The sequence below is a fragment of the Notothenia rossii genome (assembly GCF_949606895.1).
Source record: "Notothenia rossii genome assembly, chromosome: 9".
Classification (NCBI taxonomy): Eukaryota; Metazoa; Chordata; class Actinopteri; order Perciformes; family Nototheniidae; genus Notothenia; species Notothenia rossii.
Genome location: NC_136907.1, coordinates 40,780,346 through 40,792,432, shown reverse-complemented (window position 1 = coordinate 40,792,432; position 12,087 = coordinate 40,780,346). Strand labels below are relative to the sequence as shown.

The following is a 12,087-nucleotide window of genomic DNA, read 5'->3' as shown; positions in this document are numbered from 1 at the left end:
TTGTATATGTATTCAGACCTAATGTGTCCTGTGGGTCCTGTGCGGTGCATGTGTGTATTACAGCTGACTGGACACCTGAATTTCCCCTTGGGGATAAATTAGAAGTTCATCTTCTTACATACTATGGATTGCTTGTTGTGATTTATGTTCGGTAGTTTATCTTACCAGAATCTGTAAATGGTACCATAACATATCATACTAAATAAACTGCTGCCACCATGGATTCCTCTAGAAGTTTGCCACTCCAGTCAATTTCCTCTCGTCAGTCCTGATCGTGTCGTTCCAGTTTGTCAGCTTACCTATTCACAGCAGCCATTAACTAAGTTATCCATGGCAGTACACAGTTAAAAGGGCCAACATTAGGGTCACCCTTCTTATATGAAAGACCAGTAAAGCTTGTTGTGTAATGTGAGTGAGACTTTACTTGAGAATAAAATTCTGACCTTACCTTTGCTCTGCTGACCAGTGTCAGCGTACTGGGATGGTAGAAGGAGCCTTGTAACATAAGTGTGGACAAATCATGCCTGCTGTCAGCCCCTGATGCTCCTGATCCTGCTAAAGGTACTGACTCTCTCATTTCAGCTGCTGTCCAATATCCTGTGGGGGCTACTGACTGATGCACAGCTGCATGCTGTTGGGTGTCAGGACTGCACGATATCGGCTCCATAACAATTTTACTCACTTTAAAAGGGATACAAACATTTTTTAGCTATACAAGTACATTAACAAGGTCAAAGGACTAACTTCAGAAAAATGTGTATATATACAGTACATGTCACTGCTTAGAGCACAAACTATATTTTACGGTACTTTGAATTCTTACCTACTGTATTCTCTTGTTTCCACTCAAGCTGTTCTGGCTCTTTCCATTGCCAGGCTCCAAATGCCCCGCGTTTCTTTTTTACAAGGAAAGACCTCGGCATCCTTTGAATTCTCTTTCTTCTCCCTTATCTTAGTCCTATTTCTCTTTTACTTCTGATGATCCGTTTCTTTTATCTAGATTCAGCTTCTGATTCTTTCATCAGCACTGCTTGTAGATTTATGGACCAACCTCCACTTACCTCCAGTCCTTACATCCAAACTTTATCAATTGAAATCCTGCAGGTACAGAATCCTAGCAAAATCACAGTGCTAATTTCCATAACATCGTATCAGACGAGTGGTGAAGGTTAGGAGCACTGTTGAGTGGGGGAGGGAGGTAGCAGGCTTTTTGTTTTGACTGGAGTACACCTGTGTTGACTGTGAGCATGCACCACTTTAACTTGTCCCCCACTGGTTTTGCATGTCAGGCAGTGAGAATCCGGGGCGCTTCGCATTCAAGTGGCCCTTGGAATGCAAATTCTTGACCTGGACCAAGCCCTGGTCCCAGACAAAGGGCACGGTCTGAGTAACAGGAACAAGTACAGAGGAGCCACAGCTTTAACTGCTAGTTAAATAAGCCCTTTCTCTCCCTTTTTTAAGCTCCAGTTGCAATTGTTTGGTGGGATTACAGAGTTTCTCAATGCACACAAAGGCCATTCAAACACATATTCTCTAACTTGCCGACCGTTGACTGTGTTCATAACATGATTGAACATTCATGATGGTACTCTGGGGGTAAGCAGCAGCCCCCGCTATAAAAGAACACTAAGACATAAAAAACTGTCATATCTCAGGCTTGTTTAGCAAGATGTTACTTAAGAAATAGTAAACTGCAGAACATGTTCTAATTATGACTAAATGAACAGCGTCATCTAATTTCACTGGACTCTGCATGGCAAATACAAATTCATCTCGAGACTAAACCCCATCATGCAAATAACAATAGAGGACACTCCAAGAACATCAGGAGGATCATATGGTACAAACTATACATATAAGGTGTGAAAAGTTGTCACTGCAACTAAATGAATTATAAAGGCCCAGCCATGAAATGTTAATATGTGTCAAAACATATTAAATCATAACACATCTTTGCTTAAAACTAATTAATGTTTAAAAAACTATAAAAGTATTTTTCCAATCCAGACAAGCCTTATTTTTCCAACAACTTTGTTTACAATGGTACATGAACCAATTCAATTACAATTTGAGATTATTTCATATAATCTTTTTTTTATTATAAGTATTACCTTCGACCACATTGAAAAAAAAATTACTAATCATTTATATGATTTTGTTCTACTGAATGCACCTATCACATACTTTGACGAGCTTACCACAACTCCTTACAAATGCTATTATAAAATATACATTTTTAAGAAAGAAAAACATGTTTTTATTAATAACACAAGGGAAATTGTATTTTTTTCCTCGGTTGTTATTATTTTTGAGCACTCAAATCTGGAAAGGGTGTCTCATCTTCTGCAACATAATATCACTGGCTAATAAAAGGAACAAGCTAACGGTGTTAGCAAAGATTCAGCAGGAAAATCTGGAGGGAAGTTTAACGTACTCTACGGAAACATAACTCCACCAGGACATACCTGACGACAACATTTCCATCAAACTGGGGACTGTTTGGGCTGACAGAGCTTCATCATGAGCCTGAGTCTTCCTCATGAGCTTGAGTCTTCATCATGAGCCTGAGTCTTCATCATAAGCGTGAGTCTTCATCATGAGCCTGAGTCTTCATCATGTCTTCATCATGAGCCTGAGTCTTCATCATGTCTTCCCCATGAGCCTGAGTCTTCCTCATGTCTTCATCATGAGCCTGAGTCTTCATCATGTCTTCACCATGAGCCTGAGTCTTCATCATGTCTTCATCATGTCTTCACCATGAGCCTGAGTCTTCCTCATGTCTTCATCATGAGCCTGAGTCTTCATCATGTCTTCCCCATGAGCCTGAGTCTTCCTCATGTCTTCATCATGAGCCTGAGTCTTCATGATGAAGACACGATGAAGACTCAGACTCATGATGAAGACTCAGGCTCATGGTGAAGACTCAGGCTCATGGTGAAGACATGATGAAGACTCAGGCTCATGATGAAGACTCAGGCTCATGATGAAGACATGATGAAGACTCATGCTCATGATGAAGACTCAGGCTCATGATGAAGACATCAGGAAGACTCAGGTCTTCATCATGTCTTCATCATGAGCCTGAGTCTTCATCATGTCTTCACCATGAGTCTGAGTCTTCATCCTATCTTCACCATGAGGTAGCAGGGGGAAGGGTTAGTTTAGTTTGTCTTAAATGTAGCTCCTGAGCTAGGGTGAATACAGATACGTCTGAAATATTGTATATAGGTGAGGATAGGGTAGGGGGAATAGATATAGGGTTAAAAGAAAAGAAAGATTATTTCAGGGTGTTAGGGATACATTTAAGGATAAAACATATAAAAGGTAGGGACAGACAGTATGAGGAAATTATTAATAGTGTAGCTAAAACTTTGAGATTTTTGAAAATTAAGAAATTTAAATTAAGGGGGAAGATAGTAGTAGTGGATGGGTTAATAATGAGTAGAGTAGTTTATTTGATGACAGTTTTAGATGTACCGGATAGGGTAGTAAAATAAATAGATAGGATAGTGAGTGAGTTTATATGGGACGGGAGGAGGATTAGGATAGCGAAAGAATTATTAGAAAATGAGTATAGTACCCATGGGGCAAAACCCAATTTTTGGGGAAATCAGACATGGAATGTTGTAAAAGGTTTTCCACCAGAAATGATATCAAGGACCTTCAAGGATCACAACCTGGGTGGACAACCCGGTCAACTAGCTACTGGAAAGCTACAGTGAGGGTCCAAACAATGCAACCCCTATATCCTCCTGGGAACTGAGGAAAACAAGTGTCTTCCAATTTCTTTGTATTTTTTTCCTACCTATTTAGGGTTAAAAAAAACATCTTGCAATTTAGACTTTTTACATTTCAATTTCATTTGAATTGTTACAGTATTGTGAAAAGACCTCCATAATTAACAGATAAACTATGCTTAAAGAGTGATATTGATACAAGAATGCATTCACCTTTATTTAAACAATAAATAAGTAATTTATCTGAACATTACTGTACATTTGATCACTAAAAAACTAGTTTGGTTTTTGGTGAATGCTGCCAAATCTTCAAAGACTGTGTGATCAATGTACTGGGAAAAGTACATCATTTTTTAAAACTATATTTATGGATGTTGTCTCCACTTGACCATGCTCATAGGGACACACTTTGCATTCCTCAGGCAATTCTCATTTTATTCTCAAGTTGTTTTGGGCCAAGTACAATAACTTATTCGGGTTACATTTCTCTAAACGGCCTCCCAAGCTACTAATGGCCCCAGACAAATGTAGAATCTATAGAAACAGCATTTTGCGAATGATCACTAGGATGACAGATTGGGCTTAAAACAGAATGACCCATAAGAGCAACAACAACTAGGAAATGTAGGTATTTACTCTGTGTCTTAACCATAACGTTAGTAATAAAAATGTTCATTACAAATACAAAATATTTTATATTAAAATGTCTATGAACATGATTGAAAAACATAAAGTTATATGGTGAATAATAATCTCATACCCTAATACTACTTCATTATTATGCACGATGTCAGTGTAAATGTCTTTAGACGGATTGTTTAAATGTGCTTTTTAATAATAGATAACTTAACTTAAAAGTGTGTGATAATATAGGATATGTATTGTTAGCATATCCTAAAATGCCTCCTGAGACTGTGGACTGTAATCCGTTGTCCCTCGCTGAAGCTGCTCTCTAACTGTATGCAAAGCAACAGCCTGTGTGCTGCAGTATGGAAATACATGGTAAAAAGCTATCTTCACTTTTCTTTGTGCTGGACAAAAACCTGGGCCTGCAAGTGAAAACTGGTTTCTCATCTCTAATTTTAGGCTTATTGTGGCCAGTGCCCACATCTTAGTTAACACTGGCCCTTTCAGGATAACCATAATACTGACGTGGCCAGGGGCCTTTCAGCTTTCATCTTACTTCTCTCCTTATTTTTTCTCTCTACATGTATAATTCTCATGTTCCAAAATGCCTGCTATATCTCTCACAGGCTCCGCCCTCTACTGGACTCTATGGGTACTACCCTTTGATCATATCATGAAAGCATTCATCCACTGAGACTTCTATAACCGTAGCCGGCCCCTCAATGCGTGCACAAGCCCACCGTATATAAGATGGCCACGCCTCCCGTTCCAGTCATCCTTTTCTCTTCAGCGAGCGAGCAACATCTGAGCAGAGAAAGTAAAACGAAGAAGAAAGAGTTATCATACCTCCATGGAGTCGCCACTCCTAGAGACCCAGGCCTGTCCTTCGTGCCCTGGCTTAAATAGCGGGTGCCGATCTCCACCACCTCTGCTTCGAGTGTTGGGGGACCAGGATATGGCCGAGGCGGTGCCATTCACGTTCGCCATTGACGTTCGCCATTCCAGCGGGGCGGATTGCTCCGTTTGCCGTTTTCGGGCAAACGGAGGTCTACCGCCCAGCAGCTGTACTTCCCCCTAGGTCAGGGGTCTGCAACCTTTTTGACCAAAAGAGCCATTTTGCTCCTTTTTCCAAAACATTTTTTTGTCTGGAGCCGCAAAACATATTTCATAGCTTGATAGCTTATAAAGTTGTATTTATTGTTATATCAGACAAAAACTCAGTTTTTTTGCATTTATTAGGCTATTTATTACATTATATAAAACTGTTAACCTCTAATAAGAAACAAAGAACTCCTATAAGGAGAATTAAAAATAATACACAGGCCTACTTTAAAATAAATTAAACACAGCACTTGGGGAGTCCTCTGCACATTTGAAGGAAAAAAATATATAATTAAAATGGGCCCACTTTGAAATAAATAAAACATATAGCTGCAACCTAAAAAGAGTTAAAGGTAGGGTAGGTAAGAATGGAGAAACCAGCTCGAGTGTGCTAGAATTTGAAAATACACAACCGGAAAAGATATGCCTCTTCCTTCAGACTTTCTTACAGAGCCCCTCCTCCAACACACACGAACGCGCATGAGTTATTTTAGCCGGGCCGCTCAAAATGATTGGTCGTGCTATTTACAGCGCTACGGCTTCCAGAGATTATTTTTTGTATGTATTTATTGTCAAAGCATTTAATATATTCATTGCTATCGGGACATTAAGAGCATTCCATGGTATATAACAAAAAGTGTTTTCTGAAATAAATTACATACTGAAGTATTATTTGAATTATTTGAAAGATTAAAGTAACGTGTTATGGCAGGAAAGTTCAATCTGGTATATTCATTTTAATGTCACCTTATATAGAATGTGTGTTAAACTTGTGATTTCTGCATTGAGTGACTTCTGCCTAGCAAATACCAAGAAGAGGCCCCTAGGGTCTTTCTGTTAATTATCAATAGTCCTTGCAATTAACAGGGGAATTCCCAGATACATGTTCAGATATAAGGCAGTTAAAGTCTTGTAGAATTAATGATTTATCTCCTACAGACCCCAAAAGAGGCCTTGAGACTTGGGTCACCCAACAGTAAACGAGATAAAGGTCCTTTTGAGCTTATCAATAAAATGTATTCATTCCTAGTAAGTTGACTTCAAGGTGAAAGGAAGTTCACAGAAGCCATTAAGCGACAAGAACAATTAACTTCTGTTAAAGATACATGATAGGATGTTTGTGCGTGTTGAAGATGTTTAGGGGGAATGAGTATGTGTCCTGTCAAAGAGTCCTCTGTCATGACTACGAATCATTGATTGGGGGATCTGCCTAAGGGCAGAGACACACACACACACACACACACACACACACACACACACACACACACACACACACACACACACACACACACACACACACACACACACACACACACACACACACACACACACACACACACACACACACACACACACACACACACACACACACACACACATACGCTGTGAAGCAACAGATGGAATCAACAACTGCGGACTTACTACCTGGGGTCCCGCCCAGAAGGGAAACCGACCAATGGAACACTGCCAACTCACTGGCTAGCTCGCTCAGAAGTGAACTCGCCAAGAACAAATAGCTAGGGAAGAGCAAGCGACAAAACTCCTCCCTACCTGTGTATAAATGTTGTGATCATTTTGAAGATCGGGGCTCTTGTTTCTGACTGGCCGTTCCTGAGACGTGTCTCACACGGTGGTAGAACCTGAGCCCGGAGTACTCTGCAGAGTGCTTCGATTAGGTGATTGGGTGATGTATTTGTATGTTTTTGCCATTAAAGCAGATTATTGTTTAACCCTTATCCTGGCTGCTTTGAATTTTTCCTTCTTTTGAGAACCCGCTCATATAGGAACGGCGCAGAGCAGAGATTCTGCCCCAACAATACCCCATTGAATTATGAATGAAGATTGTCAGCTGTCTTCCTCTCCCTTGTTGTTCCTCGATACGTAAAGGCTGCAGCACCGTTGACAACTTCTCTCTACATATCAAAGCATCGTTTGCTGTGAAAGCATACTGTAGAACTCTGTCCACGCAGAATTAAATCCTGTGTTCCTCCGATACTTTTCTTTGATTTATCCATAGTTCGCTCATCGAGCCGGGGGTCAGGTTATTCGCCTCCAAGAAAAGGTGCTTGCCGTAGCAGGACGTGACGCATATTTTAGTTGACCTAATTAAAACCGTTTCGTTTTTTATTTATGTGTTACAGTATCACCTCAAAATACAAGATACGAAACATTTTCAACCATGCAACAAAATATAAATAGTCCTACAAATATTTTTATTTTATTTCCTTCTTATTTTTGTCTAAGCTCAAGGGAGCCAGAGCAGAGGGCTTAAAGGGCCGCATGCGGCTTGAGGGCCGCGGGTTGCCGACCCCTGCCCTAGGTGATGACCATGGCGGAGGAGTGCAGCTGCTCCCAGCAGGCAGCAGGCTGGGCAGAGAGCTGAAAAGTGCTCTGCCCCGCTGCCGCGTTACAGGGCGGCTGCAAATAAACACGGGTGTGTTGGGCAATTTTGCTCATTGCTAGAGATGCCCCCACCTCACCAGATCAGAGCGATTATTTGGCCGCAAGGCCGAATTAGTAGCTTGGTCTACGTTGTGGCCGCCGCCGCTGCCTGCCGTGTCATGTCCATGGGACTTTCCAAAAAGGACAGTGTTGATCTCCTGGGAGCCCCCGTGTTTACCCATACCTCACCAACAGGCATTGTATTTGGGAGTGGTGTTCGATGCAGGCGTGCTGCGCGCCATCCTGTCAGAGAGCAGACACGCGTCCCTGCTTCGGGTGGTTCGCAGGCTGCGACAGGGGGCAACAGTGACAGCACTGACTATTATGCAGACTCTGGGTCTCATGGCGGCTGCTCACGTTGTGGTCCCGCTCGGGTTACTGCATATGCGCCGCCTACAGAGGTGGTTCTCCAGCCTGCGTAGATCCCAAGAGGCACAAACGACGTCTGGTGACCATCTCCCCCCCGCCCCCCCCCCCCCCCCTCAGTGGAGGGAAATCTCCGGTTCTGGGGTCCCCGGATCACCTCCGGAGGGGGTCTCCACTGGGACAGGTGACCTCCTACATCACAGTGTTCACGGAGAACAGGATGGGGAGGGACCTGCCTGAAGAGAGCTATTGGTGGGCGCTGGTCTCTAACAGAGACACGACACAGCAACCTCCTAGGGCAGGGGTCAGCAACCCGCGGCCCTCGAGCCGCATGCGGCCCTTTAAGCCCTCTGCTCTGGCTCTCTTGAGCTTAGACAAAAATAATTAGAAAATAAAGGTATTTGTAGAACTATTTAAATGTTGTTGCATGGTTGAAAATGTTTCGTATCTTGTATTTTGAGGTGATACTGTGACACATAAATAAAAAACAAAACGGTTTTAATTAGGTCAACTAAAATATGCGTCACATCCTGCTACGGTCAAGCGCCAGCGCCTTTTCCTGCGGGTGAATAACCTGACCCCCGGCTTGATGAGCGAACTATGGATAAATCAAAGAAAATAAAAGTACCGGAGGAACACAGGATTTAATTCTGCGTGGACAGAGTTATATGCTTTCACAGCAAACGATGCTGGTTTACCGGTATGTTTGATATGTAGAGAGAAGTTGTCAAAGGTGCTGCAGCCTTTACGCATCGAGGAACAACACGGGAGAGGAAAACAGCTGACGATCTTCAGTCATAATTCAATGGGGTATGTAATTTATTTCAGAAAACACTTTTTTTTATATTCCATGGAATGCTCTTAACGTCCCGATAGCAATGAATATATTAAATGCTTTGACAATAAATACATAAACAAATTAATCTCTGGTAGCCGTAGCGCTGTAAAAAGCACGACCAATCATCTGAGCCGGCCCGGCAAAAATAACTGGATGGCCTACCTGCCTATCAGCCTTCTATCTGTGCACAAACTTATCTCGTGCCCTCATTGGTCATGTGCGCGTGACTCTGTAAGAAAGTCTGAAGGAAGAGGCAGATTTTTTCCGGTTGTGTATTTTCAAACTCTAGCGCACCCGAGCTGGTTTCTCCATTCTAACCTACCCCACTGTTAACTCTTTTTAGGGTGCAGCTATATGTTTTATTTATTTCAAAGTGGGCCCATTTTAATTATATATTGGTTTCCTCCAAATGTGCAGAGGACTCCCCAAGTGCTGTGTTTAATTTATTTTAAAGTAGGCCTCTGTATTATTTTGAATTCTCCTTATAGGAGTTCTTTGTTTCTTATTAGAGGTTAACAGTTTTATATAACGTAATAAATAGGCTAATAAATGCAAAAAAACTGTAGTTTCTGTCTGATATAACAATAAATACAACTTTATTAGCTATCAAACTATGAAATATGTTTTGCGGCTCCAGACAATAAATTTTTGTTGGCAAAAGGAGCAAAATGGCTCTTTTGGTCAAAAACGTTGCAGACCCCTGTCCTAGAGCTACGGGCAGTAGTGTTGGTCCTCCAGCATTTCAAACCCTTAATTTGGGGGAGACATGTAATGGTCAGGAGCGACGACAGCACCACAGTGGCATATATCAACAGGCAGAGCGGAGTCCGGTCCGCCGCTTTGTTGACCACAGCGGAGAAACTGTGGTTATGGGCTTCAGAGGTGGTGTTATCTCTGAGAGCCCTCCACATCCCAGGACTGGAGAACCGGATGAAGCGTCCCCTGCCAGGCGAGTGGGCGCTTCACCCAGAGGTGGTGAAGCAGATCTGGGCCCATTTCGGGAGAGCGGAAGTGGACCTGGACCAGCTGGCGCAACAGCCACTGTGCCCTGTGGTTCTCCTAGGCTCTGAGCGACGATCCGCCCTTGGGGGTGGACGCGTTTGCACACGAGCCATGGCCAAGAAAGCTGCGCCACGCCTTTCCACCGCTGCATCTCATTCTCCCTCTCCTGGGGAGAGTGAGGCGAGAACGTCTATCAGTCATCCTAGTAACGCCGGATCGCGCCGGATCGCGCCGGATCGCGCCGGATCGCGCCGTGGTACTCAGAGATGACACAGATGAAGGTGGGCCAGCCCTGGGCGCTTCCCCAGTTCTGGGGGGCGATGTCTCAAGAGGCAGGTGCAAGCGGGGCGTTACCACTCTCGGCCAACCTCTCCAGGCTTGGCTCATGAGAGGGACAGGCCGAGGCAGGGTGGATTGTCTGACAGTGTTATTCAGTCTATCCAGGCAGCTAGAGCGGGATCCACCACAGCCTGTTACAGGCCGAAGTGGCTGAGATTCCAGCGATGGTGTGAGGAGCGGAAAATAGAGCCCCTATCTTGTGAGTTGCGCTCTATTTTGTGTTACTTACAGTTACTGGTGGACAGAGGGCTTGCTCATTCCACAGTGAAAGTGTATGCAGCAGCCATCTCGTCCTACCATGAGGGATTTGGCGGCAGGTCAGCCTTTAGTCAGCCACGAATGTTGCGGTTTTTACGGGGGGTCAGGAGGCTGCGCCCAGTAGTGCACGTCTCCGCCCGGCAGTGGGACCTGCCTCTGGCGCTCGAGGCTTTGTTCACAGAACCATTTGAGCCTCTGGAGCTCTCCTCCCTGAAATCACTGTCGTGGAAGACAGCATTGCTACTTGCCTTAATGTCAGCCAAGAGAGTGTCCGAGTTAACCCAAGTTGCTTGTTGATCCGGGGTAACCGGAGCGGGCCGACACTCAGACCGAACCCCTCCTTTGTGCCCAAGAGCCTGAGGAGTGCGTTCAGGTCAAGGATTATTCAGTTGGGGGGCTTTAATCTTCCACCCTATAGTGGGGCCAGGTAGGCTAAATTGCACCTCCTCCTCTCCTCTCCCCCACGTGCGCTAGCATGTTATTTAGAGTGCACGGCTGCCCTTAGACGCACTGAACAGCTGTTTGTGTGCTTCGGGGGCGGGGTGACCGGGAAATCCCTGTTCAAGAAACGCCTGGCAGGCTGGCTCTGCGAGTGCATTGCACATGCCTACGGATAGGCGGGGAGAGCCTTCCCCACAGGGGTCCGTGCACACTCTACACAGGCTGTGGCTGTGTCAACAGCCTTATTTAACAGCGTGAGTGTGGAGGACATATGAATGGCGGTGTCTTGGTCAACACCAGGCCCATTCATAAAGTGTTATCTCTTGGACATGTCTGGCTCCTTTTCATCGTCTGTGCTTGCTGGGGGCAACACAGGACTGGTGAGGATCCAGGCTCATTATGCACGAGTCAAAAGCAGACACAGATTCAGTGAGGGGACTGAATGAGTGGATTACTCCACACAGCGCGTAACAGCAAACCCGTCAGTCGGACTCGTCATGGTTTTCAGACTCAGTGAGTTTCATCTCTGTTTGTGATAACGCAGTAGATGCATACTGTGCAAAGATAATTTAACGACTTCACCTAGTCAAGTGTAAGAAGCCAAATACTGCAATAACCAAGGTTCACAGGATTAAACGACTACAGACCCGTCACCCTGACCATCTCTGGTTATGAAGTCCTTTGAGCGCCTTGTCCTGTCCCACATCAAATCCATCACAGACCCCCTACTGGACCCCCTGCATTTTGCCTACGGAGCCAACAGGTCGGTAGATGATGCTGTCAACAGGGCCCTTCACTTCCCCCTCCAGCACCTGTATGTATCCAGGTGCTGGAGGAGGAAGTGAAGGGCCCCTTTTGTTGTTTGTCTATGGCCTTGGACGGCTTCAATGAGAGTCACCCAGTTCTGCCCTGCTACAGTCCGGCTGAGTGCAGTCA

General features: G+C 44.3%; 1 protein-coding gene across 1 annotated transcript in view; it reads right to left on the bottom strand.

Moving 5' to 3' along the window:
• Nucleotides 1-923, bottom strand: part of LOC307019871 (uncharacterized protein) — a gene marked incomplete at both ends in the record, with an annotated part of 11,637 nt that extends 10,714 nt beyond the window's left edge. Inside the window, 2 exons of the mRNA XM_079650971.1 lie at nucleotides 449-681; nucleotides 824-923. Coding sequence (XP_079507097.1) covers nucleotides 449-681; nucleotides 824-923 — 333 coding nt within the window. The remainder of the gene's footprint in view (nucleotides 1-448; nucleotides 682-823) is intronic.
• Nucleotides 924-12,087: the final 11,164 nt, after the last annotated feature.